Here is a 26,879-nt window from a genome sequence, read left to right as displayed (position 1 = left end):
AATAATCGAAGTGGATATCTATTTGCCAATTCGGTTGGTTTTATTAATTTTTCAAAATATCTAAGATATTAATTAAAAATATCATTGATATTTATATATAAATATATATTATACATAAAAATATATTTTGACAAATATTATTAATAATCAAATTTTTATCGATTCAATTATAAAATTTTTTAAACATAAAAAATATCAAAATAAATCAAATTAAATACCTGATTAAAATCAAAACCAAACAAATTGAACTGAATTAATCTATTTATTCAATTTATATGCTTACCCATATACATGAATCTGAACATGAATAATATAAAACGATACAACCGTAATGCAGATGGTACTATAAAAAATATAAATGCGTCTTCCTAATTTCTAATTGAAGCTTAAATGTCAAGCATTGAATTAGGTGGGTCCACTTCACCGTAGTTGACTTTAAAATTGACTTATTAAACGCTACGCTTTTAGCCTGTACAAATTTTGTTGTCGTCTTCCACTCCAATTCCAGTTCCATACCCAGTCGTCCTTCTTCTCCCATTCTCCATTTTTTCTCTTTTGGTAGATCTCATTATTATTTAGAGAAATAAAAAAAATTAAATAATGGCGAGGAGTAGATCATCGCCATCGTCGAGTAGATTTAGATATTGTAATCCCTCGTATTATTTGAAAAGACCGAAGCGTTTGGCTTTGCTTTTGATTGTATTTGTTTCAGCTACTTTTTTCGTTTGGGATCGTCAAACTCTCGTTAGAGAACACGAGGTAACCTTTTTTCGCTTTTTTTTTGTTTTTTAATTTTTAGACTCTTTAGTTTTGGGTATGGCTCTGTTTTCTTGTTTTTTTGGTAAATCAGGATTGATCAAAACTTATTTCTTTGTTAATTTGATATGAAATTCAAGGACTCAGAATTGTTAGATCATAATTTTGAGACAAATGACGGCTGATCTGTTTGCAGTAACTGTTATCTTTCTAATTTTGTTAATGGAAATGTAAAGGAATTTTTGGTTTGAATCAGAAAGCGCGTTAATATGTTAGTCTTTTTTATTTGGTGACTTTTGTGTTGGTTTTTGGGAGAATGATTTGAGGTTTTATTCACTATTTTAAAGTTAAGAAATTCCCCAATTTGAACGGTGAATCCTGTGAAGCATTATCATGATCTTGTCATTTTTGAAGGTGGGAAGTACAAAAGATATGAATTTTATGTTATCAATTTGGGAGCTGATACATGATGGAAACTGTGTGCATATTCATTACTTGAAGGGGATACACACTGTCCATAGGAGTTATGTGGTTTTTAAATGCCTGTGTATATCAAATTTCACACTGACTTGCAGGTTGAAGTGTCCAAGTTGAACGATGAAGTGCTTCGATTACAAAATATTGTAAGTGCTCCATTTTTATGCTCAACTTAAGCATTCTTTTCTACATTTTTGAATACTGCATACCATCATTTTCACATTCATTGACCTTTTCTTTTCCAGGGAGGGGGATTTAAATTATTGTTGATCACTGGCAAATTTCTAGGTGAATTTATTTGGAGACTCTAGATTTAGGCATGATTTTTTAATTCACCGTCAACGTATTTTCAAAATGGAGGATTAGTGATTTGTTTAAGAAATCATATGTTTTTCTTCTTTTATTCTGTCTTCAATGGAATTAGATTGACCAGTAGATGGAATGTGCTAGATTCCAAAGATCATCTCTTTTCTTAACTACCTGGGTTAATGGGTCATGTTGTGCTATGGTGTTCTATTTAAGATCATATCCTTAAATGGCCCCAAGCAGTGAGTTTTGGGTGTGCATGGACTAAGTATTAACAATTGGTTCTTTCAGCTGGAGGAATTAAAGAGTAAGGTGGTGCCAGATGATCCCATTGAAATTCAAAGAAGAGAAAAAGTGAAGGAAGCTATGATTCATGCTTGGAGTTCATATGAGAAGTATGCATGGGGCAATGATGAACTTCAGGTTAGCTGGAATCTTTCTCTTTATGTTATATATCAAGCATTTGTCTTTTCATTTTTTCTCCCACTTTACTTCAATTTGGGTCGTATTACCAAAGTTATGATATGTAAAGTAACATTAATATTGATGTGTTGCTCTACAAATCAGGGGCTTTCTGTGCTTCATTTTGCGGTTTGATCTTTGCCTTCATAATTTGTAGACATGTGTTCATTTGTAGCTCATCATTAAGTTGCCATGATGGTCAATAATCACAATAGCAGTTAACTTGTACAATTATCTGATTTTCAACTTTATGTTGATTTGTTTGCCCTGCTAAATTCTAATTGTCAGAACTTGTATCACTTACAAATCTTATGGAGCTTAGTTTGAAAACTTGAAGTGATTGATTTCATAAGGTAGGGGTGCTCGCTTTTCAGTCATCAAGAAATAATAAGGCTGTTGCCTTGATTACCATGCTTTACATGAATTCCTGTTACCAAATAAGTAATAAATTAATAGGAAGTGTCAAGGACAATGCCTTTACTAGGAAATAATCATTCACTTTTGTACATCATTCTTTGCTGACGCAAGAGTTATGCTTTACTGCATGGGTGTTTTCTAATTTGTTTGAGTATTGACTTTAGAGAGCAAAGTTCTTAGGCAATTCTTATGTTGGTTTCACCCCTCTTGCTCAATGTCATTAGAAATTGTTTGATGGTTTGACAAGACTCCAGATGGGCTTTGCGTATATGGTGAAAAACTTTTTCAGAGTAAAGAATTAGCACTGAATTTGAACAAGTTTGAAAATGATTTAAAAGTTCAGTGAAGTAGTTTTGAACTCATGTTGTCAGTTTGGCAGTAGTCATGAACTTATAATTGTTGAAAACACATTGGACGAAAGGAAAGGACAGGAAAAGAAAACCTAAGTTGGAATTCGATGCGTACCAACTTCAACTTGTTTAAAATATGATGTTTTCTGTTCTATGTTTGCTGAGGTCAGTCTTGTTCAAATTCTAAACTGATTATTTCACATCTAAAAAAAAATCTGGACTGGTGCTTTTGTGGGATTCAATCCCATTCCCCCCACCCTCATCTTTCCCCTTATACAAGCTTGTCAGGAAGATGCTAATGTTGTTGATTTTTTATGTCTTGTGTTACCAGCCTCAGTCAAAGAATGGTGTCAATAGCTTTGGTGGTCTTGGAGCAACATTAATAGACTCTCTTGATACATTATATATTATGGGTCTAGATGAGCAGTTCCAAAGAGCAAGAGAGTGAGTTCAGCTTTCTAGTTTCGACTTTCTCTTTTTAAATGTAAAGGTCCTTATCATTTTGTGGTAGATTGCTTCATTCTGTCCTTTTAATCTGATGAGAAATAGCTGTTATGTGTTTATTTCTGTTTGGCTGTGGTTTTGATTTGGTAGAAGTTTGGTAACTTAAAGCTATATATATGTCATGCTACTTTACCAGTGGGGGACTCGTAATTTGCATTAGGGAGATATTACCATTTATAAGCAAGTTCTATTTGTGTTTTTCTAGGTTAAACTGTGGAAAGAAAAAAGGGGGAGCCGGGGGGGGTGGCCGGTGTTATCGAGCGAAGACATTTCTGCTATTGTTGGTTTATTTTGTTGATTATAGATTTTGTTAATGAGCATATGTAGATAGTGGTTTTGTCTTTGGGATAGCATAGCTGCTTTACTTTTGGCATAGCTTATTCTTTTGTTCTCTGGAAACTAGAAAGCCTCAGGACAAGAGTCAAAACATTAGTAGCATGTGTCTTATCATTAAAGTAGAGGGTGCTTAGCAAATTGTTTAATTTGGCTCACACTTCAAAGTATGTTTGTTTTCATCATTGTTTCTGATTTCTGAGAGAGAACATATGCAAGAACTGAGAACCTCAATTCTGGATTTTGAGGTTTAATATTGTTGGTGTTACGATATGTGCTTCACAGCAGTTGATTAGGAAAGATCTCTGAAGTTTCAGCAAAGCAGAACAAGCTGGTTTTAGATTTGAAATTGGGATTAAACTTGCAGATGTTAAATAGAGAGAAGTAAAAAATACTAAGCTTTGTCTGCCCTCAGGTTTCCATAGAGTTTGCACCTAAGGTAGATTACTCCATGCAACCATAAAGAACACATTTCTGGAAAATCATCTCCAAGTAGTTCTCTCTATTAATGGAAAGAAGATGCACATTTATAGAATCATGGTAATCCTATTATAATCCAGCAAGGGCTTGTACAACCACAATGGATTTTAAACAATCACTAAACTCTGAGTAGAAGGCTAATATAATGCAAGCTTCTTAGACTTAAATCTGCTATCTTTGATAAATCTGGAAATTAGTAGATCACCCTGATACTTGAAACTTTAGAGAACACAAACTAAAATAAAAGCAACAACCTTTTAATTCTGAAGAATTGAAAAGGGAAAACAGCAAATATAAAGAAAGCCTTTTCCTGTTAGATGGAGTCAGTTACATGGATAGAATCATGCAATTATATGGAAAATTCAATCTGATAACAAATTCTCAAGAAAGCAATCTGAAAGCTCTTTCAAAATGTCCAATCTCTTTTTCGTTTTTAGATAATTTCAAAATGTCTGATTTCAATTCTCAAAATCAAAGCTAAAACTAATAGAATCTCAATAATCCAAGTCTTAATATTTAAAGTAGAAAACACTCAATAATTTATAACTCAAAGCCACTAGGAATTTAAGTAACCATAGGTACTTTTAGGTTAAAACTAAACCGAATATATGCTCAAATTACCAAGACAATCCTAATGCCCTAATACTGAAAAAAAGTAAAATACTAATTAATTTAAAGTGTCCTAAATAATCTCAAATATCACAAATGTATAATTACAATTACAATGTTTATACAATTGAACCTGTAAAAATATAACAAAATAGCAAATTAATGTTTTAAATAATTTAATCCCTCAAGTGGCATCTTTCCATCCTGCATCAATAAGAAAAAAATCCATTCTATCTTAAATAGGGTCCTATATAGTAAAAGTTATCGTATGGGTATATCTTTAATTTATGAAATGTGCATTTATTCTCAAATACCAAATTAGGGGATGAAACTGTTTGTAGTGTAGATTTATGTTATCTACTTAAAAAATATTTGATACCAGGCTAGTGATGTCATCAGTTCTTATAGTAATTAGTACTTGCTTTTTACCATCATTGCAGCTTGGCATTTATGGCAGAAAATCAGGGGGCATATATTGTTCAATTTATTTCCTGAAGATAAGCTATTTTTATTATTTGTACACCTAACAAATGCAATTTTTTTGAAAGTAAGAATAGTGACACTGCATATGCAGAGAGATTGGTTGCTTAACGTGTGAGGCAATTGCTTTAGTTATGATATTCTATGGTACAATATAATGGTTTTTCTTAGTTCTGCTGCCCCTAGGGTTCAACAGCTCAGCTTCCTTGTTAAAGCTTTTCATACATTTCATTTGTTGAAGAGAGAAATTCTGCAATCACCTATGATCACCTTATTTCTCTCTCTCTCCCTTTCTCTTTCTCTCTCTCCTTCACCTCAGCCTACTGTCTGCCTTTTTCTTGTTGTATGTTTGTCAAGTATCTTTCAACATGCTTATCATTCATTATTATGCCACCAATCTCCTTGTCTGAATCCACTTCTTTTCATTGTTCCTATTATCTTCTTCAGATGCTCTCTTTGTTCTTTTTTCCTTTTTCTTGCAGCATATACCAGTTTAAAAGGATATCAGTCTGTACGTGTCCCTTGTGGTCACTGAGTCACAGTTACGAAGTCTATTGGGTTATTCACTTATTTTGATTCCAGCTGTTTGAGTTCAATAAATAGCATTTGATTTGCACACGTGCTTTTCTGGTTATTATAGCTAGGAGTTTTGTCTACTGGCATTTTCACGATGCTGGCCTGTGATCATTGGTGCATTAATGCACTTTGGGGAGCAGGGGAAGCATTAAGTTGCTCCATCCATTCTGTCTTGTCACCATTCTTAAAGTACATGTAATATGTAATACGTGGAGGGGTTATGGTTAAATTACTTTTGATAGGTGTTGTGCTGCTGTTTGCAGGTGGGTTGCAACCTCATTGGATTTTAATAAGGACTATGATGCCAGTGTTTTCGAAACAACCATAAGGTTGCATTTATCAGGTTTAATATGTGTATTAGTTGTTTTATCTAGAACTATAATAAGTTGTGACCCTTTTCCCCCTTTGATTTTGTTTTTGTTTCTTTTTTAAATTGACACAAATTTTGATGAATTTGTCCTGTCTATTCTGATTGAAAATTCAGAGTTGTAGGTGGACTTCTTAGTGCATTTGATCTTTCAGGGGACAAGGTTTTCCTTGAAAAAGCTAGAGATATCGCAGATAGATTGCTACCTGCATGGGATACTCCTACTGGGATCCCTTATAACATTATCAACTTGGCTCGTGGAAATCCACATAACCCTGGATGGACTGGGGTAAGTATGGTTTTTGCATTGATGCTGTTTAATATTTACTCTCTTTGATGCTATAGCAGTGAACGTTGTTTTCCATTTCATGAATTAGCAAGGTGGCTTGAATAATAACCTCTCTAGCTTATGTCTGCTGGGAAGCCTTGTTTTATGCTGTTGGATCAGCTAGTCATGGCCTCGTAGCATATTGATCTCTTTTTAACCCTAACAATGATTACTACTTGGTATTGTCAAGGTGTGCACCTATGTGCTAAGGTGCAGTGCCAAATCAATTAAAGTGCCTTGGTTCCTGTGGGCAAGTGTCTTTGATAAGGTGCTTGCTTTTGCATGTAGACTTACTTTTTTCAAGGCAAATAAAAGCATGCATAGCTTAAGTGTCCCTTTGGGTTATTTGGTTTTTCATTCTTTTGTAAGCTGTACAAGCTGTACTTTTAGAAGAAAAAAGAGGAAAATACCAATGCCTTCCATAAAGATTGCTAAATGGTTCATGTGCAACTTTTAGTTGGAGATAGAAGAGAAGGAAACATTTAGCTAATATCTGATGATGAGTTTAAGTTAATTGCTAATAAAACTTGGTCTTTAGAATACATTAGCTGATGGAATGGAGTGGACTTCTTAATGATCATTAACAGCATATAGGTTTTAAGCTTGTTAGATGTAATATATCAAATTTTCTTTCATATATATATATATATATGTATATGTTTTGATTTTTTTTTTAATACAAAAAGAAATCAACACCTTATATCATTAGGGGAAGGGCTTTTCTATAGCTTCATGCCTTGGGTGATGGAAGGGTCCTTGTGCCTTGGACAACACTAACATTGCTGAAGACTGAATACTTGACAGAGCATGCTTTGATCAGAGTGGAATAGTGCAGAAGCATTTATTCTGCTGATTCCTGTAGTTGAGATTTAAGCTCAACTGATTTGACTTGAAAACTGTTATTTGGTTATATGCTCTGGAGATTATTCTGTCTCTGCCTTTGGCAAATCATATTTTAAGTCTTTCATTATTCTTTATATGGTAGTTTATGTCATTCCATCAGCAGAACAATTACCTTCTATGCAGAAAGTTTTATTGTGCGACTTGGGGGCTGTTATTAGATGTTTAGTTTATATTTTCTTTCATCGAGTTTGACTTTTTAATCCTCTCTTCCCTAGGGTGACAGTATTCTTGCAGATTCAGGGACAGAGCAGCTGGAGTTTATCGCTCTTTCACAAAGAACAGGAGATCCCAAGTATCAGGAGAAGGTAATATCCATCTCATGCTTATGTGTGCCTATATTACGGAATATTTTTCTAATTGTTGTGTTAGTACTGCTTGGTTGAGTATGACTTCTGTCTGGAGCCAATTGCTAACCTCATTTCTTAGAATTCGGGTTAAATTGTTTTAATGAAAAGATATGCTGAAAAGACTTAACCACTGGTTCTTTTGAGAGAAAGAAAAAGTTTTATGTGGCTTTTGGTTGCTGGGGTGGTTAATTGATTTGCTTTTGCTTTGATGTTTTAGGCGGAGAAGGTTATAGTTGCACTTAATAAAACTTTTCCGGCTGATGGTTTGCTTCCCATCTACATTAATCCTGACAGAGGAACTGGTTCATACTCAACGATAACCTTTGGTGCTATGGGTGACAGGTATTTATCCACCTTCTTTTCTTGGTCTGTCTTTTTCTTTTGCTTCACATTTCATCCTTTTTTCATATGACATTGTGCATAATGTAAATAAGTTTTTTGCAGCTTTTATGAATATCTGCTCAAAGTCTGGATACAAGGAAACAAAACATCATATTTAAAACTTTATAGGTGAGGATTCCATCTTTCTTTTTTCTATTTTCAATTGCTGCGATTAATAGCTGCTTATGGTTAGTCATTGGATGAGAAAATCATATTTCTTTGAAAGTGAAAACTTTGAAGGACTTAGGCTTTTGGGTAAGAGTAGAAATGTTATCTATTTTAAATTAATGGACATGGAAAGCCCTTACTACTACTTTTCCTGGCATCTTTCCCTTTAAAGAAGTTTGTTTGAGATAATTATTGATGTATTCACTTTTGGAATTTTAGCTTTCTGTTATTAGGTTTCCGTTTTATAATTCTAAAACTGCCCTCACTCAGCTAAACTTTATATGAGTATATAACTAAACCTCATGGCGCCCAGTTATTGAAATTCTCCTTCTATCCTGCACAATTAAGTTTATGCTTCTCATAACATTTCAGAAAATTGAATCCTTGTTTTCCATGCAGTGATTTTAGGACTACCTTTGCTTCTTTTATTCTTTTGGCTAGAATGAACTCACTTTTTCTTGTTGGCACATCTTTTGTTTCATGCAGAATGTGACAAGAGTATCTAATGCATTCTACTTATATCCAATTTCTCTCACTTCCTACCTTTTTTATTTTTATTTTTTTGAAGTATGGAGTATGAAGATGAAATGTACAAGACTTGGCAAGGGTTGAATTTGGGGCACTTGAGATAAATTCGTAGTGGACGTTTGAACATAAATTGCATGAACAAGAATAAAAATGCTAACACTCTTTATCGATGGATTTGATTTTCTTGTTTTAAGGATATCAATTTTAACTCATACCCAACTACTTTATTTTGATTAATTTTCTGATTAGAAAACTCCATTGTGGAATGTTTAATGTAGAGATATGTGGGAAACATCAATGAAAGGTCTACTAAGCTTAATTAGAAGATCAACACCATCATCTTTTGCATATATCTGTGAGAAAAATGGGAATTCACTGACAGATAAGGTAATATTGGGTTACTGTGGCTGTAGTGCTGTGTTGTTATTTTATAGTGTGATGATTTGACTTTTTCTACTCTTCATATTTATGCAGATGGATGAATTAGCATGCTTTGCTCCGGGAATGATAGCTTTAGGATCATCTGGTTATGGTCCTGATGAGGCGAAGAAATTTCTTTCACTTGCTGAAGAGGTATTTTTGATGGCTTGAAATGCTAAGCTTAAAATGCTTTTACCTTGATATTGCAACAGAAAAATGTTTAATTTCCCTTGAACAAAACTAATTACTGGTTCTGATACAGAAAGTTGATGTCATCCATGAGATCTGTGGATGACCTTATCCCAGATTTATGCTAATGTTGTTTTGTGCATACATCTATATTTATCAGGGAAAAGTTGGAAGGAATAAGAAACCTCATTCATTTTAATGGTCAAAAGGAGTTTCTTAAACATTGCTAAGTATTCGTTTGTGGGGTCTGTGCATACCCTGCTTTCATGAAAAGTGAACTAGACAGGTTCAGATGAGTGTTGCTTGCTCAAAGAAAGAGTTCAAGACTTCATATGATCGATCTTGTTTCCATGAACAAGCATTATCCTTTTAAATATGATCTTATGTCATGGTGAATGGTTATTAAGAGCTTAAGACTTCATATGTCTCATACATTTTTGGCTTGCATGCTTGCTTTCCAAATATGACATGTGTAAATTGCTGTTTCTTTTTCCTTTTTCATTGTGGGCAAAAATTATGTAAAACATTGTGTTTTTCAGTAAGGGTGTGAAATAGGCAGGTTTAAGCAGGTACAGATGGCTTATAAATCATTTGGGTTCCAAATATTCATTTGCCCGTTTATGATCTGTTTAAACAGCTGCTGGGTCTTCAGGTCTTGGACTTGATTCTTTTGGTCTTCTTATGCAGCTTGCGTGGACTTGTTACAATTTCTATCAGTCCACACCAACAAAATTAGCCGGAGAGAATTATTTCTTTAATTCTGGACAGGTAAGTTATCCCTAATCTCATGATAGATGAGAGATTATCATCTTATACGATTGCATTCTTAAGCGTAATATTTTCAGGATATGAGCGTGGGTACATCCTGGAACATATTGAGACCAGAGACAATTGAATCACTCTTTTACCTGTGGCGTTTAACTGGTAATAAGACGTATCAAGAGTGGGGTTGGAATATATTTCAGGCATTTGAAAAGAACTCCCGCATAGAATCTGGATATGTTGGCCTGAAGGATGTAAGTGCTCATAAAACCCGCAGCATTAGATTTCTGTGCTTAACTGTTTATATTTGCGGTTCAAAATCCTTTCAAAAAAATCATATTTTGTAAGGAAATAAAAGAACACAATAAGATGCTCACCTTAGCATTTTAATAGGTTAGCGTGCTTGGTCAAACATATGCACTTAATGCCTGATTACTTTTCTGTTTCCTTTGAGATGATAATTCTCAGCTCCTAACACTGTGTTTGGATTGAGGGGAAAGGGGGCAAGTAGAAAGGAAATTAACAGATTCAAGAAATTCTTTTGTTTTGGACAGTAATAAATTGAAAGGAAGAATAACTTAGAGAAAGGCATTGTCCATCCAAGTTCCTTGAAACCTCGTTTTCGTTATCTTTCCAAGTTTGGAAACATAGAACTTTTAAATATGGTATTGTATTCTTAATATAAAATAGATGGCCCATACAAGTTTCTATTATAGAGTAAATTTTAAAAATTGGACCTATAATTTAAAAGGCCTATTTAAAGTTAATATCTGAGATTGAAAATGAAATTGAGTGTCATAATTCCTATCGGTGTCGTATTGTCTTCATATTGTACTGTGGGTAGATCTTATTTGCATAATCTAACTTATTCGCATTTTTGCTTATGATTAATTAAACTTGATTGCTGATGTGTTATTAACAGAAAGATGGATTAATTCCTTTCTTTTTTGGATGCTAAGTTGATGAAACCTTATTCTTTTTGTTAAAAAATATAAACAATAAAAATTTAATTTATTTTTATTTATTTATTCACAGAAACTCTTCTTTGGGCAGTATGTTGTATTTATTTACTTTCTTTTGTGAGTTTGGTGTGAAATTTAGATATTCACCATTGATCTATGGTATTATATATTCAAGGTTTATTTTCAAAAAAAATTATATATTCAAGGTTTATAATTTTAAGAAATGCAGATAGTAACTTTGTTTTCATTTTCTTCGTAATTCTGCCTTCTCTTCCATGTAGCCTTTGCACTTCAGTGCATTTCCTAATTTTTTAAAATGAAAAGAAGATTGAAAAATTAAAAAGCAAAATTTAAGATTCAAAGGTGAAAAATTCTTGAGATTTGTGTACTCATTTTTGTTAATCTAAGATATCATCAGAATTTGAAATTTTGTTATCTTGAGTGAGCACTAAGAAATGTTTTGTTGATATTAACTGTCTAACCGCATCACTATTTGAGTTTCTACTTTTAGTTTGCCATAAACCGTGGAAAGCAATGACTGATCTAATAATTGCTTAGAGCAGAATGGTCTAATTTTATTGTGGTCATCATTAATTGCTTATTATTGTTGGCTTTTCTCAGGTTAATTCTGGTGTTAAAGACAACATGATGCAGAGCTTTTTTCTTGCAGAGACACTCAAATATCTTTATCTTCTTTTCTCACCCCCTACAGTCATCTCATTGGATGAGTGGGTATTCAACACAGAGGCTCACCCTATAAGAATTGTCAATCACAATGGTGCAGATTTTGCAAAATCGGAAGGGCAACATAAACCAGTGGCTAGACTACGAGTCAGGAAGGCAGGTCGATTGGGTGATAATTAGGATTCATTTGCAGTTTATTTTAATTGTTTTTGGCTGAATCCCATGATATGATTTTAGACCTAAAATAGATGACAAGCCATAGGTTATAACGTTGTAGTTGCTTGAAGTAGATAGAAGAGTGGGGTCTCCGGTTCACATCAGAGAAGCATGCTGCTCCAAACAAATCCTTCATTCCCGGGTAAATGCCTCCCCTTTACCTTTTAAAATGAAGGATGTGTAGGATAGGATATAGGCAAAAAGTTTACAATTATTTCTCGAGGCTTTTCCTATACGAGCTTAAAAGCCTTTGCGTCGGATCTCCATTTGGTTTATTGACAATTTTTTCTTTCTACGACTCATTAGTTATCAGATGGAGCATTTCACTTTAACAATTATTGTTTTTATTCTCAAAGAACAATTATTAGGTTCCATGATGAATCTTATACAGTGCACTAGTATGACTGTATAGTTATAAGTGATGTGCTCTTGTTATTCAAGTGATGTAGTTCATGTTAGCTTATTTTATAATGGCTACCACCACACTGTTCATGTATCTTCTTTGGTTTCAATTGAAACAGTTGAACTTAAATTGCTTACCTTGATTTGAGGGTTACAAAACTATGTTGGGAAGGAAGAAAAATAGAATGGAAGATTCTTGATGTTTGGTCGTTTAGATGAAAAATGTTTAGAAACGAAAAGAGATTTGGATAAAATATTAATTGTGTTGACCTTTTGTTTTTTAAACTTGTGGAGAAGTTAGAAGATTTTGGTCTTTCTTTTTCAATCAAATTTTTATTCTTTTATTTTAGATCAAATAAGTTTTCATAATTAATGATTAATTAATTATTATTAGTTAGAAAAAACAGTTGTTATTTTTTATTCATATGTTATTATTATGGGGTTGATGTGAAGGGTTATCTTATCAAATTAACATGTTACATTATCATCAATTATAATATGTTAGTACGTCACGTTAGTATCACATGATATAAAATGACAAATGGTATTTTGATTAAATAAATCATTAATAATAAAGGTTTATTTGACTTAAAATAAAATTATAAAAATTTATTTAATTCAAAATAAAAATATAATAATTTGATAGAGTGCAATGAAACTATAGAGGTTTATTTGAATTTTTTAAATAATTTAAGAAGTTTAGATATTATGTAAATAATTATCTAAAAATAATGTTGAAATTGCATAAATCTTTGAAATGGAGAACTAGACCCAAAAAGAAAAATGACCAAATTTGAGAGGGTATTTTTATGCAATTTTAATATTTTATTAGATATAATGCACACACATGTATATATTATACAGTTTTATTCAATAAAGCTTATATTTAAAAGTAAATAAATGGATGATTTTGTCATATGATACATTTTTTTTTTAAAAAAAAATTACAATGGTTTAGGTGAACCTTATGAAATCACCTTCATTGATAAAGTTAATTTTTGAAATTGATAATAGATTTGTCAATGGGTTGAATGACTAGCTAAAATCAATAACTTCAGTTCCTCCGTAAGTCTTGAAAATGGTATTTGAGTTGAATTTGGCCTAACTTGTTTTTTATTATTAGTTTATCATATAATGTTGTACTAGAAATGTACTTGCGTGTTGCACATAGATATAATAATACATATTGTCATAGTTGTATTTATCATATTTTTCATTTTATAACTTTTTGTAGGTGAAGGCTAAAGCATGTTCATGTGCTAAATATTACATATACAAAATGCTATAGTCGGTAGTAGAAAATGTGAAGAATATTACAACAATTTATAATTTTATATATTGATAGTTTGCTTAGTTACAAAAAGTGGTGTTTGTAAACAAAAGTCAGAATAAGGTTTTGGCAAAGCTCCATAAAAAATGCATTGTTTTATGTCTTTTTGAGGTAAGGTGTCAATGTTCAGCCAGTACTCTAAATATATATTAAAAATATAATAATAGTGTGCAATAAAACATGAAACTGTGTGACTAAACAATTATTTAAAACTAATAATAACTGATTTTGGGTTAAGAACTATAAAACTTCATATTAATGATATTGGGCATTTTACTTGGAATCATAGCATTACAAATTAAGGATAATTAATTAAGTAGTAGATATCAAGTAGATATCACGACATATCGAGAATATCAAGTATTATAGTCAAAACTATAAGATCTTAAATCAAGAATATCAAGCATTATATTTGGAAATATAGGACTACAAATCAAAGATATAATTAAGTAGTATCAAGCATATCATTTATTATACTTAGAACTGTAGTACCTCAGATCAAAGATATCAAGCATTAAGCTTGGAAGTGTAGCATTACAAATTAAGGATATCAAGCATAATGTTTGAACTATATCACTATAGATCAAGGATATCAAGCATTGTGCTTGGTACCATAACACCCTATATCAAGGATATCATCTATTATGCTTAGAATTGTAGCACTACAAATCAAAGATATATAATGAATATCAAGTAGATATCATGGCATAGTAAGGATATTATCTATTTTGCTTGGTACCATGGGACCCTAGGTCAAGGATATTGGGGATTATACTTGAAATCATAACACTATAAATCAAAAGATAATTAAGCAGTGGATATTAAGTAGATATCACGACAAATCCAAGATAATTATGTAGTGGATATCGAGTAGATATCATGACAAATCAAAAATATCAAGCATTATAATGAGAACTGTAGCATCTCAGATCAGGCATATCAAGTGTATACTTGGAAACATAACATTAAAAATCAAGGATATAATTGAGTAATATCAAGGATATCATCTATTATGCTTAGAATCATAATATCCAAGATCAAGGATATCAAGCATTAGGCTTGGATAGATTAAGGACATAAAACGTAATGATTTGAATTGTATCACTATAAATCAAGGATATCAAGCATTATGCATCATACCATAACACCCTATATCAAGGATATCATCTATTATGCTTGAAATTGTAGCACTATAGATCAAGGATATTTAGTGGATATCAAGTAGATATTATGACAAAGTAAGGATATCATTTATTATGCTTGGTACCATAAAACCCCAAATCAAGGATATTGGACATTGTGCTTAGAGTCATAGCACTACAAATCAAGGATAATTAAACAATGGATATCAAGTAAATATCACGAAAAATCAAGTTATCCAACATATAATTGGAACGTAGGCAAATCAATAGGATTAAAGCATTGTGTTTGGAAATGTAGCACTACAAATAAGGATATAATTAAGCAGTATTAAGGATATCATCTATTATGCTTAGAACCGTAGTTTCCTAGATCAACGATATCAAGTATTAGGCTTAATGCAAGAAGAGAATGACCCATAAGAAAAAAATCTACTAAGTGATTTTTCCATGTCCATCAGTGAGTGAAGATAAGTATATTAAATTGAATTAACTGTTAGACTTTGATGCGACCACGTTTCAACAAGTAAAAAAGCCAACGGGCTGGACTTTGATAGTTCGATTTGTCAAACATTATAACCTTTGCTGGAAAAATCGTGGCTTGTGGAACTTCCTTTATTAATCTTAAAGATAAAAATATGAAATTTGGAAAGAATAAGAATCATAAGCTTTTAACAAAAAGAAGGGAATTTAGTTTCAACATTGTCTAGAAAAGATAAATATTTAATTTGGAACCCAAAAATAATTATCCTTAATATGAAATGAATTTGAAAATTAATATGAAATGAATAATAATATTTTTGAACGTTTCAATCAAGTCCAAATTTAATGTGATATTTTAATATTTGATATTTTTTCATTAATTATTCTTAATTAAATAAACGTGATTGTTTTTATATCCACAAAAGTCTAAATGATATTGAAAGGAAGTTGTCTGATTGTTGTGGCCTGGGCAAATGGTTTGGGTTGCAAGAGAAATGAGCTAGATGGATTTAAGGGTGAAATTATAACATATATTATTTTACCTGTGTGCAACGCACGGCTAAAACAAGTTTGCATACCTTTAATGGGCACTTTCTTTTGGTATAAACTGTAATGTGCTTCAGGACAAAAAGTTGAAGGCTCATGAAAGCATGCTCATATTTGAGCGCCATGGCTATAATATGCCAATGGACAGCCTCAGCCTCAATCGTCCAGAAAGTCTTGGAATATTATGACCCAAGGCCATAATATAATGCATAGATGTATAGATATCGGTACAAAACGTAAATCAATATTACAAAAATTTATAATTTTATATAATTATTTTTAGGTTAGTTACAAAAGGTAGTGCCTGTAAGTAGAAATTAGCGTAAGGCTTTGCGAAGCTTCACAAAAGATAGCATCATTGTTGTTACAAACTATATGCAATTAGGTAAAGTAGTGTTTCAAAGTTTAGCCAGCATTCAAAGCATATACAATAAAAAATATAGCTATGGCATGCAATATAGCATGTTGCCTCGAAACAAAAGAATGAGGCATCTTAATACGTAGCTGGCAATTAGATATCTGAATTTCATATTAGCTATAGATGAGCAAAATGTTTCAGTAATTCTATGCTTCTATTAAGGTTTTGGTCCGGTGTGTGCCATGTTTACAAACAATGGTGCAAATACATGAATATTTTACTTACAATTTTCCATCATCCTTAGTCAATGATTTTCTTAATTTTCCTATAGAAGAAATTTTTTTAAAAGACCATGCATAAGTTATTTTAAGTTTCAATTCCTAAAATGAAGCCACTGATCCTGATCTTCTAAATCTGAGAAACATAAGCAATCATCTTAACAACTCATGAAGCAAAGCAGAAAACATTAAAATTTTGTGAACAATACATAGCTTAATTACATCAAGCATCCATGAAGTGTATGTATGAACAATGAAAAGAGGCAAACTTTAAAATTCATCAACAACAGAATTTCATCATCCATAGCTTTGTCGTTCTTAAAATGTGAAGAAAATTCTAATTTATTTAAAACTTCAGTGTTGATATCTTAGTTATCGTTCATCAAAAGTGTTAGAAATGTGTGTCAATTTTGAAAGTGTTTAAATGAAGACAAATATATATCAAAATGCATCATTTTCATCCCATACTTGTATTTCAAACTATATGGAAAAATAAAACAATAAGCAAATAACCATTAGACGAAGAGTAAATTTGTAAAATGAAGTTTATTGTATTGTAATCCTAATCTAGTATTGTACTTTTTGTTAGATGATTCTTCTCCCTGGCTAGTGCTAGCATCTTTCTAAAAAGTGTTTTTTGGGAAAAGTTATTTGGCCACTTATGTGCTGATTAATGATGGCAAGGGCTGCTCCTCTAATTAATCAATTATTGATGGAGGTGTTGAGCATACAACAATGTTGGTAGAAGTTAAGAGTGGCAAGCTGTTGGCTTGCCATTACATCACAATCAAACAGTTTGTAATTTGAAATTCCTATTTTGATTGTCTTTAACATCAGACCTATTATGAATGTTCTTGTTTGGCTGGTCAAGGCCTTGATAAGTCTATGCAATGTCATGCAATGGATGGTATTAAATGCTACAAGTTTATGATACTTGCTCCAACTAACTTCTTTGCCACTTTACCAAAGGCCACTAATCCCATTTGTCTAGTGCTATCTTGCAAAATTAGTTGTATGGAGTATCTGCAAAAATGAATTTCAATTTTTTATGGATAGAGATAAGGAGTTGGTAATGAACTGAAAAGGAATTAATGCCAGCAGTTCATATATTGTAGAATAATAATTTTAAAATGTTTCAAATACTGACACAATGAATTATAGACATGTTTATAAAATTAATATATAAATACAGAAACTTACTTTTAAGTGAAATGAGAATATTAACTCATTATAAAATATGATTCAGTCAAAGAAAAAGAGTAATGTTCATGTATATTTCTTTATTTTAATTCATTATTAAGAAGACTAAAACGAAGATTTTGACTGTGTGAAGAATATTGGACTGTTTCTAGCAATGATCCTCATTATGTGAGCATGAAATTGAATTTTGATTTAAAATGTGGGTTAACTCAAGAGAAAGAGGAAGAGCAAAAAGTATTTGATAATAATAAAGTATGCATCATGGCATTGCTAAGTCAACGCAAGAAATTTGTGAAAGTTGATGATTTTATCTAACAAATGACAAAAATGTTGAAGTCAATGGACTCCTTTAAACTTAATAATCTTTTTTTTTCATTACATCCATTTTCTAGGAAAGAAGAAATGACCAAAATGTTAACGTTTTAAATGTTAAGAATACATGGATATTTGCTCGAATTTAGGTAGATCACCACATATCCATTAATAAAGCTTTTCCTCAATGTGAAGGCAAAGGTTTACATCCTTCTTTTAATTCTCAATGTATTACATGATCTTAGAAAATGCTGTTGTCATTATTTTGTCACTCAGTATATTCATGTATATTTTTATTTGAGTGAAACAGAAAAAGTGATTATTAAAATAGAAAAAACACTTACTACAAAAAAAAAACTAGTCTTTAAATGAAAAAGAATGAAAATTTGGCAACTTCTACGATTATGTTTATCTATATTTCTTTTGCGCAAAACATGTTTTACAGAACTGTGGTATTATAAATAGAATTTAAGAAAGCATTGAACTCCTAAATGAAGATAACTAAGAATATAAGCAATTCATTATTTATTTATGTTGACAACAATGTCTTTTCTTCATGTTGAGTGCACCAATATTTTTCAGCACAAAATCATAAGGTCAATCCACATTCCTTACATGAATTGTAAAACCATCCATTATTGCAATCAATATTAGTAATTGTTGCATGTATCTTATATTTGATGTTCTGCGATATATATGTTTATTGTTAGAATCTGTGTTTAACATTCTGTTTCGAAAATAATTTGTTCAGGTTTTCTTTTACTTGGGTTTTGGTTGGGTCAACTGCATTAATGGCTGCAATGATTGATTCTTCAATGTTATTATTGTTTCCAGCTTGTGGATGTGAGTCCAGTTCCATGTTGATGATGTGCACACTAAATGGTCTTTTTTATATTTGTGAGTCAAAAGATTTGTAAGCTGATATTTTATATTTAAATTACTATTTATATTTGTAATATCGATATTACCTCTATTTAAATGTTGTAGTTACAAATATATCTGGATCAATGCCTCTCTTGTTGGCAACGCAACCTCCACTTTTCCAATGCTATGGCATTGGACTCTCAAGGATTTTCCTCTTTGATCTTGTTTAAACTAGGAAAAATGGTAAACATAAGAATTCTAGCCTTATTTTTTAGCTTTCTAATGCCACTAAAATTACGTCATTTGAACCTTAAAAGCAAAAGTTATGCAAGAATCATCGAAACAAATCTAGACGCATGGCTTTTCCTACAACAAAGGCCGAATAGCCCAAATTTCCTTTGTTTACTTACTTATCAAACTCAAATCCAAACAAAAGCTAGATAAACTCAAATTTAAGCTAAAACTTATTAAAATAACTCCAAAACAACTAAATAACTAAAAAGTTATCTAATTAAACCCCATAAAATATATGCAAATTATGCACACATTAGCTACATCAAGATGGTCAACTCAAAAAGTTTCGATTTTGGGAAGAAAACTAGTAGGGGTATGATTACGGACAGGCAAGGTAAGGATGATGTCAATGTTACTCCTATGGATGACTATGAATGTGTTATTGCTATGGGATTCTCAGATCAAATCAACACACTACTCATACCATTTGCAAATTGTATCATCATACTCATCCCAAAAGAACAATGTGTAGTAACGGTTTGACACGAATATGGAACTGAGTCGAAACTACTTTTTGCAATATAGTTGGCAAAAAGTGCAAGGTGCAATGTAGAAACCTTTATCATCATTCTCAAAGAAGAGAAATAGGTAACTGAACATGAAGGCCCCAATAAAGGTATTGAAGGTGTTGGAAAATGATACGGATGTGATGTTCGTTAACTTACTAAATAAACTACCACCACAAATGGAAATCGACCATCACATAGACTTAGTGCTTAACGCATGCCCACGAGCATGCATGCCATATTTCACGTCTCCACCAGAGCTAAGTGAGGTCCTCGATGCAAGGTTCATTTCACCATCAAAGTCACCATATGGTGCCCCAATCTTGTTCCTGCACAAGCATAATGGAACCCTTTGTTTATGCATCGACTATCAAGCATTAAATAAGTTCACGATTAAAACAACTATCTGATCCCGCTTATAGCGGACTTGTTTGATTAATAAGGTGGAACCAGATGGTTAACTAATATGGATTTTCACTCTGAATACTATCAGGTGTGCATAGTAAAAGAAGATGTGCCCAAGACAGCATGAGTGACACGTTACGAATCATACAAATTTCTTATTAAGCCATTTGACTTAACCAACACACCAGTAACATTTTGCACTATAAGGAACAAGGCATTTCAACCATTTCTTGAAAATTTTATGGTTGTTTACTTGGATGATATTGTTATATACTCAAAGACATTAAAGGAGCACTTACAACATATTAGGCATGTAACGGAAAGTCTAAAAAAACATAAGGTGTTCATAAAGAAAGAAAGTGTTCTTTTGGGATCAAAGAAATCCCTTTCTTAAGACACATAGTTAGAGGTGGTATTATTCAAATGGTCCAAATAAAATCAAGGCCCTTAAGTGGAGTCTGCCCACAAAAGTAACACAACTACATTCATTTTTGGGTCTTGCAAATTACTATTGAAGATTCATAAAAGGATACCCTTCGATCACCGCACCACTAACCAACATGTTGAATAAGGCTAATGCTTAGAGGTAGAGCACACAAAGCTAGCAAGCCTTTGACAAACTTAAGCAGGCAATGTGTATAGAACCAGTCTTAGCACTACAGGACCACACCAAGCTGTACGAGGTGCACACAGTCGTTTTAGACTTCATTATAGAAGGAATGTTGATGCAAGAGGGACATCTAGTGGCTTACAAGAGTTACAAGCTTAATGACATGAAGAAGAGGTAGACAATCTAAGAAAAATAGATGACTATCATAGTACCTTGTTCTTGAACTATTGGCTTCATAAGTTTTTAATGATAATAAAATATTTCCATTCATTAATGTTTAACTATACTACTTGAGTGTACAGGATAAAGATGTAAGTCAATGATAAATTAATTACTTCACAGCAAACATCAAAGCTCATCAAAATAAGGAGTTACAAATAAGCTACAAACAAAAACCACTTAGTCAAATAACTAAGGGAGTTAGTCAGCTAAAATCCAAAAGTAAAGTTGATAACTCTATTATATACAGTTATTTTGACTCATTTTGGGAGCTTAAGTAGCTAGATCTTTGAGATTTTAGGTTCGAATTTTAGCATTATAGTGTTTTTTTAGTTTAGTTTGATTACTTGTTAAGTGATTAATTTAAGTTATTTTAGTTAAATTTTAAGTTATTTTATTTTAATTACTTTAAGAGTAGTTATTGCTAATTTCTCTTATGACTTTTGTAGGAAATTGATGAAAAAGACTCATGATGAAAATCAGTGCAAGTATGGTGATAGCTTCATTCGTATATGTTTCAGTATTTTGACCATATCTCTTTCAAAAAACTCAAAATGAGGTGATTCTTAGCCCAATAGAATTATAAGAAGAAGGGATCAATGTTTATGTTCACCAATTTGCCCAGTTCTGATTGGATCATGGTCAAAATATTTGTCAATTAGGACCACTGCAGCAGTATGTAAAAGACTGAACATGATGCGGTATTTGGAGCAAATCTTTCAATCCGAAAGTCCAATTGATGTGATTTTTAATCCATTGGAAAGTTAAGAGACAGGGATAAAACTTTATGTTTACTACTTTGCCCAGTTCTTAACATATCAGGGTGAAACTCACGTTTGAAGTTGATAGACTGCCACAGCGCTGGGAGAACAAGGCTGCAGCGTTGATGAAAGGAAGCACACATACAAAATTCCAGAGAGCTCAGCACTGCAGCGCTGGCCGCAGCGCTGCGCGACTTTCCAAAAAAAAATAAAGGACATTAACGGATTTCGAAAATTAGGTTATTTGGAGCCTTTTCAGAGATTTTGGGGAGGAGGCAGCAAGCAACTATTCTGGAGATTTGGGCCAGAACAAAGCAAGGAAACAAGAAGATTGGAGAGAGAATCAAGATCATAAATCTCTAACTTTAGTTCTCTCTCTACCTTTGTGTTTTTTCTTTATTTTCTTTGACTTGGATTCATGGCTAAATTTCTTTGGATATTGTCTTTATAGATATTATGAGCTAATTTATTTTTCTAGGATTGCAATTGAACTCACATGTAATCTAGATTTTTAATCACTTTCTGTTATTTTCAATGGGATTTGAATTGTTTATTCCAATTTGTTCTTAATGCTTTTAATTGCTTGGCCACCAATTAAATTGATCTAGAAACCTAAACACTTGGGAGGGAGTTTAGTGTAGACTAAAATTGGGATAGCATATGATCATATTAATTGATTTGCGTATAGGATAGGGATATACCTATAGGCCATATGTAGCCAGTTAGAGCCTGAACTTAATGAGTTTGTTTTAATTCAATTCACATAGGGATATAGTGTTTTGGTTAAAATAGATATTTTTATAAGATGAGTCGGGAGACCCTTATAAATAATTTAGGACTCTAGGTTAGCAATTCAAACCATTGAGATAAGTTAAGGAAGAGAGGTAAGATTTAGATGAAGCGTGAGGGATATTGTATCCTAGGCTTGTTTGATTTGATATTATTTGAGTATTTATTATTTTGATTTTTCTTAATTTAATTCTGCTATAACTTAGTTTGATTTGATATTATATGATTGTTTGGATAAGATTAATTTGCGATAATTTTAGTACTTAGTAAACTTTTAGATCAATTCCCTGTGGATCGATACTCTACTTGCTAATAACTGTCTATTCGATACGTATACTTGCATAGTAGAATTTTAACTAACAAAAGTTCACTGCTCCAAAGACAATAAGCTCCTAATCGGTTAAAATCTTACTTAACCGATTAATAAAGTAAAACGGATTACGAGACACAGAAGACTTAATCGACTAAGAAGTTTGGTTAGCCAACTAAAAGCTCATTATCAAAGAATTTGAATTTGAATGTTTGAAGACAAACTAACGACTAGAATGGATTCTAAACTATTTTCGATGGTACGAAGCTGTCAATGTCCATCAAGGTTTATTTTTCAAGTATAAAAGACATCTCCAATGGCTGAAAAGATTATGAGATGCTTCCAAGAACAAAAAGATCTTAAAAATTGCAAAAATCCTCTCAATTCTTCTTATGTTTCACTCTAATCTTTGTAATAGAGCTTAACACCTCATCTTGTACAATTCAGATCAAGTTAGTGATCATATATACTTATTCATATCTGTATTCCTTGATTACTTAGAGTGTGCAAGGCACTTTAAGCGGATTAATCAAGCTTAGGTTAGCTTAGTTATTGTTATAAGTTCTAACTTAGCCTTAGAAAAATTGGTTTTGAGTTTTGGTTGATCTCAGAAAAAACCATTGTTAAAGGTTATAACCGAGCTTGTGAAAAGCCACTATAAACCTTGGTGGATGCTTGAGAAATTCACTAATTTTAGTGAATTGATTTGAAAATCTTTGCTTGAAAGATCAAGACAGTGGATGTAGGTCAAAGAGATTAAACCACTATAAATCTTTGTGCATTAGCTACCCTTTTGTATTTTTTCTTTCATTCTCCTTTAAATTCTTCTATCTAGTCCTTAAATCTTTATCATCTACTTTAATAAGCTTTAAATTAGAGGTTAAGATTAATGACATTTAGAAAGTGCTATTCGCCCCCTTCTAGCACAAACCTAAGGACCAACAAATGGTATCAAAATCTAACCCTCAGTCTTAAGGCTTTATATCTTTAGGGAAGATCCAAATGGCTCTTCAAAAATTTGTTGTTGCTGAGGGATAGTTCACAAATAGACCACCTCTATTTGATGGATCCAACTACCCTTATTGGAGCATTAGAATATCCATTTATATTAAGAGCAATAAATTATGAAATGTGGGATGGTATCACTGATAGACCTTATATCTCCTCGACCACAAATGTTGTGACCGGTGAAAGAATTCCTAAGCCAAAAGCTGATAGACTAAAGCTGAAACCAAAATGGTTTAAACAAATTTTAAAGCAATTAATACTCTACATTGTGCCCTGACTCCCATAAAATTTAACAAAGTGTCAAGCTGCATCACTGCTAAACAAGTTTAGGATAAACTTAGAATCATTAAGGTAAGGACTTCATAAGTCAAAGAGTCCAAAATTGCTCTCCTAACCCACAGCTGTGAAATGTTCAAGATGGAACATGGTGAAGATATCACAAACATGTTGATAGGTTTACTAACACACCAATAAACTTAGTAAGTTAGGTAAGCCCATTCTTGAACATGAACTTGTTAAAAGATTCTTAGAAGCCTACTTAAGAATTAAAAGCCAAAATTGACTGCTATTCAAGAGGTTAAGAATTTGAATGTTATCATTCTTGATGAAATCTGTGGTTCTCTTCTCATTCATAAGCTAAAGCTTAAAGAAGAAGAAGACAAAAGAGAAGCCAAAGAAATGAAGAAAAGCATTGCTTTGAAAGCAAGCACTTTTGAAGAAGAGTTAGAAAATCTATCATGTGATAATGATGAAAAGTTGGCCATGGTAACTAGAAGATTTATAAACCTTATAGGACAAAGAGATAAAAGACTTGCTAAGAAAAGCTATAGATGAGAACAAAGTTCCTCATGGAAGGTCAAAAACAAAGTTAAGTTTAACAAGAGGGAAGATGTTATATGTTTTGAGTGCAGAAAACCTATACATTTTTTATCGAAATGCCCATTGTTGAAGAAGGAAACTCTCAAGAAAAATAGAAAATCAAAGAAAGATATGGTGACTACAACCTGGTTTGATAGTGATACATCAAATTCAAAAGTAAATGAAGAGAAAATGGAAGAAAGAGCAAACCTATGCTTGATGGTTAAAGATGATGAATCTGAGATATCCTCTACCCTTTATGATATTTCAATTGATGAATTTCAAGAAGAATATGAATGCCTATATGATGAGTTTGAAAAACTTACATTAACATATAAAGTCCTAAAAAGAAAGACTACATCTCTTGAGAATGAATTAGAAAAGTTAAGATATGATTTTAACTCTATTTTTGAATAGAGAACTATTCTTCCAACTAAGCTAGAACATTCTAAACCAGGTTCTAAACTTTTGAAATTGGAACTTGAAAATAGATATGAGGTACTACAAAAGGCAATTGATGACAACATTGCTCTTAAGAACTTAACAAAAGAAACATCAAAAAGAAATACAACCTTTAAGAGAAATTCTCATGGTTTCTCATCTAGGTGTTATGTATGTGGAAAAATAGGTCATTTTTCTTATGAATGTCATAAAAGAAAAAAAACTCAAAGAACAAAACTGATTTGGGTACCAAAAGGCTTTCATGTATCAACTAACCTTTAAGGACCTATCAAGGTAAGGATACCTATTAGGAAAGACTAAAAATTTATTTTGCAGGTTGAGCTAAACCAAAAGGACATATGTTTAAAAGCTTAATTGAAGCAAAAATAACCATGGTACATGAATAGTGATTGCTCAAGGCATATGACAGGAAATGAAATGCTATTTGCTCAACTGGATAAGAAAAAGGGTGGTATAGTATCATTTAGAGATCATGGTATAAGAACTATTGGTAAAAATTCTCATACTCAAATTAATCATGTTTTGTTGGTTGAAGGCTTAAAGCATAATCTATTACGTATTAGTCAACTATGTGACAAAGGCTTTAAAGTATGTTTTGATTCACATAAATGTGAAGTTATAGATATTAGCACCAACAAAATTGCATTTATAGGAAAAAGAATAAAAAACTTGTATGTTATATTTTTTGAAGATCTTGAGCTAGATTGTGAGACATGTCTTATGGTAAATGATGAAAATGATAACTGTTTATGGCATCGACACTTGGACATGTAACCATGCATACTATTTCAAAACTAATGAGAAAAAATCTAGTTATTAGACTGCCTAAAATTAAATTCGAAAATTATCAGATTTATAATGCTTGTCAATTAGAGAAACGAGTTAAAACATCATTCAAAGCCAAAATGATTGTTTCAATTTCTACTATTCTTGAACTGTTGCATATAGATCTATTTGGTCTAATTAATATAACCAGCTTAAAAGGTAAATCATTTGATTTTGTGATAGTTGATGACTATTCCAGATATACTTGGGTCTACTTCCTTACTTACAAAAATGATGCATTATCTACATTTGCAAATCACTGTAAGGAAGTTTGAAATGAAAAAGGACTCTTCATTGTCAACATTAGAAGTATAACAGTGGTGAGTTTGAAAAAGATGAATTTGAAAATTTTTACAATGAAAAAGGGCTAGATCATAACTTTTCTTCATCTATAACCTCAACAAAATGGAGTTGTTGAGAGAAAAATCGAACTTTAAAAGAAATGGCTTGAACCATGCTTTGTGAAAATAATTTACCAAAGTATTTTTCGGCAGAAGCTATTAATACAGTAGCCTACATTCTAAACAGAGTTTCAATAAAGGCCATGATATGTAAAACTCTTTATGAATTATACAAAGGCAGAAAACTAAATATTTCTTATTTTAGAAGTTTCGATAATAAATGTTTTGTTTTGAATAATGGACAACATACTTTGGGAAAATTTAATTCTAAGAGTGATGAGGCAATACTTTTAGGATGTGCATTAAATTCAAAAGTAGGTAGAGTTTTTAACAAAAGAACTTTAATGATTGAAGAGTCTATTCATGTAGTTTTTGATGAAACTAATATTGTGCAAAAGAAAGCTTTTGTTGATGATGATGATGTAGAGGACTTTAAGAAACAAATGGAAGAAATGAGCTTGGAAAACAAGAAAGAAGGTGAAAAAAGCCCCCATGAAATAGAAGTAGAAGTTCC

General features: G+C 32.0%; 1 protein-coding gene across 1 annotated transcript; it reads left to right on the top strand.

Annotated features, from left to right (window-relative positions):
* The first annotated feature begins 471 nt into the window (after positions 1–471).
* On the top strand, positions 472–12,537 carry MNS1 (alpha-mannosidase 1). The gene is made up of 14 exons (XM_021441266.2): positions 472–759; positions 1,332–1,379; positions 1,831–1,962; positions 3,100–3,212; positions 6,014–6,079; positions 6,235–6,406; positions 7,564–7,653; positions 7,913–8,037; positions 8,140–8,205; positions 9,051–9,159; positions 9,247–9,345; positions 10,069–10,149; positions 10,227–10,397; positions 11,727–12,537. Exons 1-14 carry the CDS (start codon positions 601–603, stop codon positions 11,967–11,969), a joined length of 1,674 nt encoding a protein of 557 aa, XP_021296941.1. The 5' UTR covers positions 472–600; the 3' UTR covers positions 11,970–12,537.
* Positions 12,538–26,879: the final 14,342 nt, after the last annotated feature.

Source organism: Theobroma umbraticum, unplaced genomic scaffold, assembly GCF_002168275.2.
Source record: "Theobroma umbraticum cultivar Fairchild unplaced genomic scaffold, ASM216827v3 scaffold_55.0, whole genome shotgun sequence".
Taxonomy (NCBI): Eukaryota; Viridiplantae; Streptophyta; class Magnoliopsida; order Malvales; family Malvaceae; genus Theobroma; species Theobroma umbraticum.
Note: the sequence above shows the minus strand (reverse complement) of the source record. Positions and strands in the feature narration are given on the sequence as shown.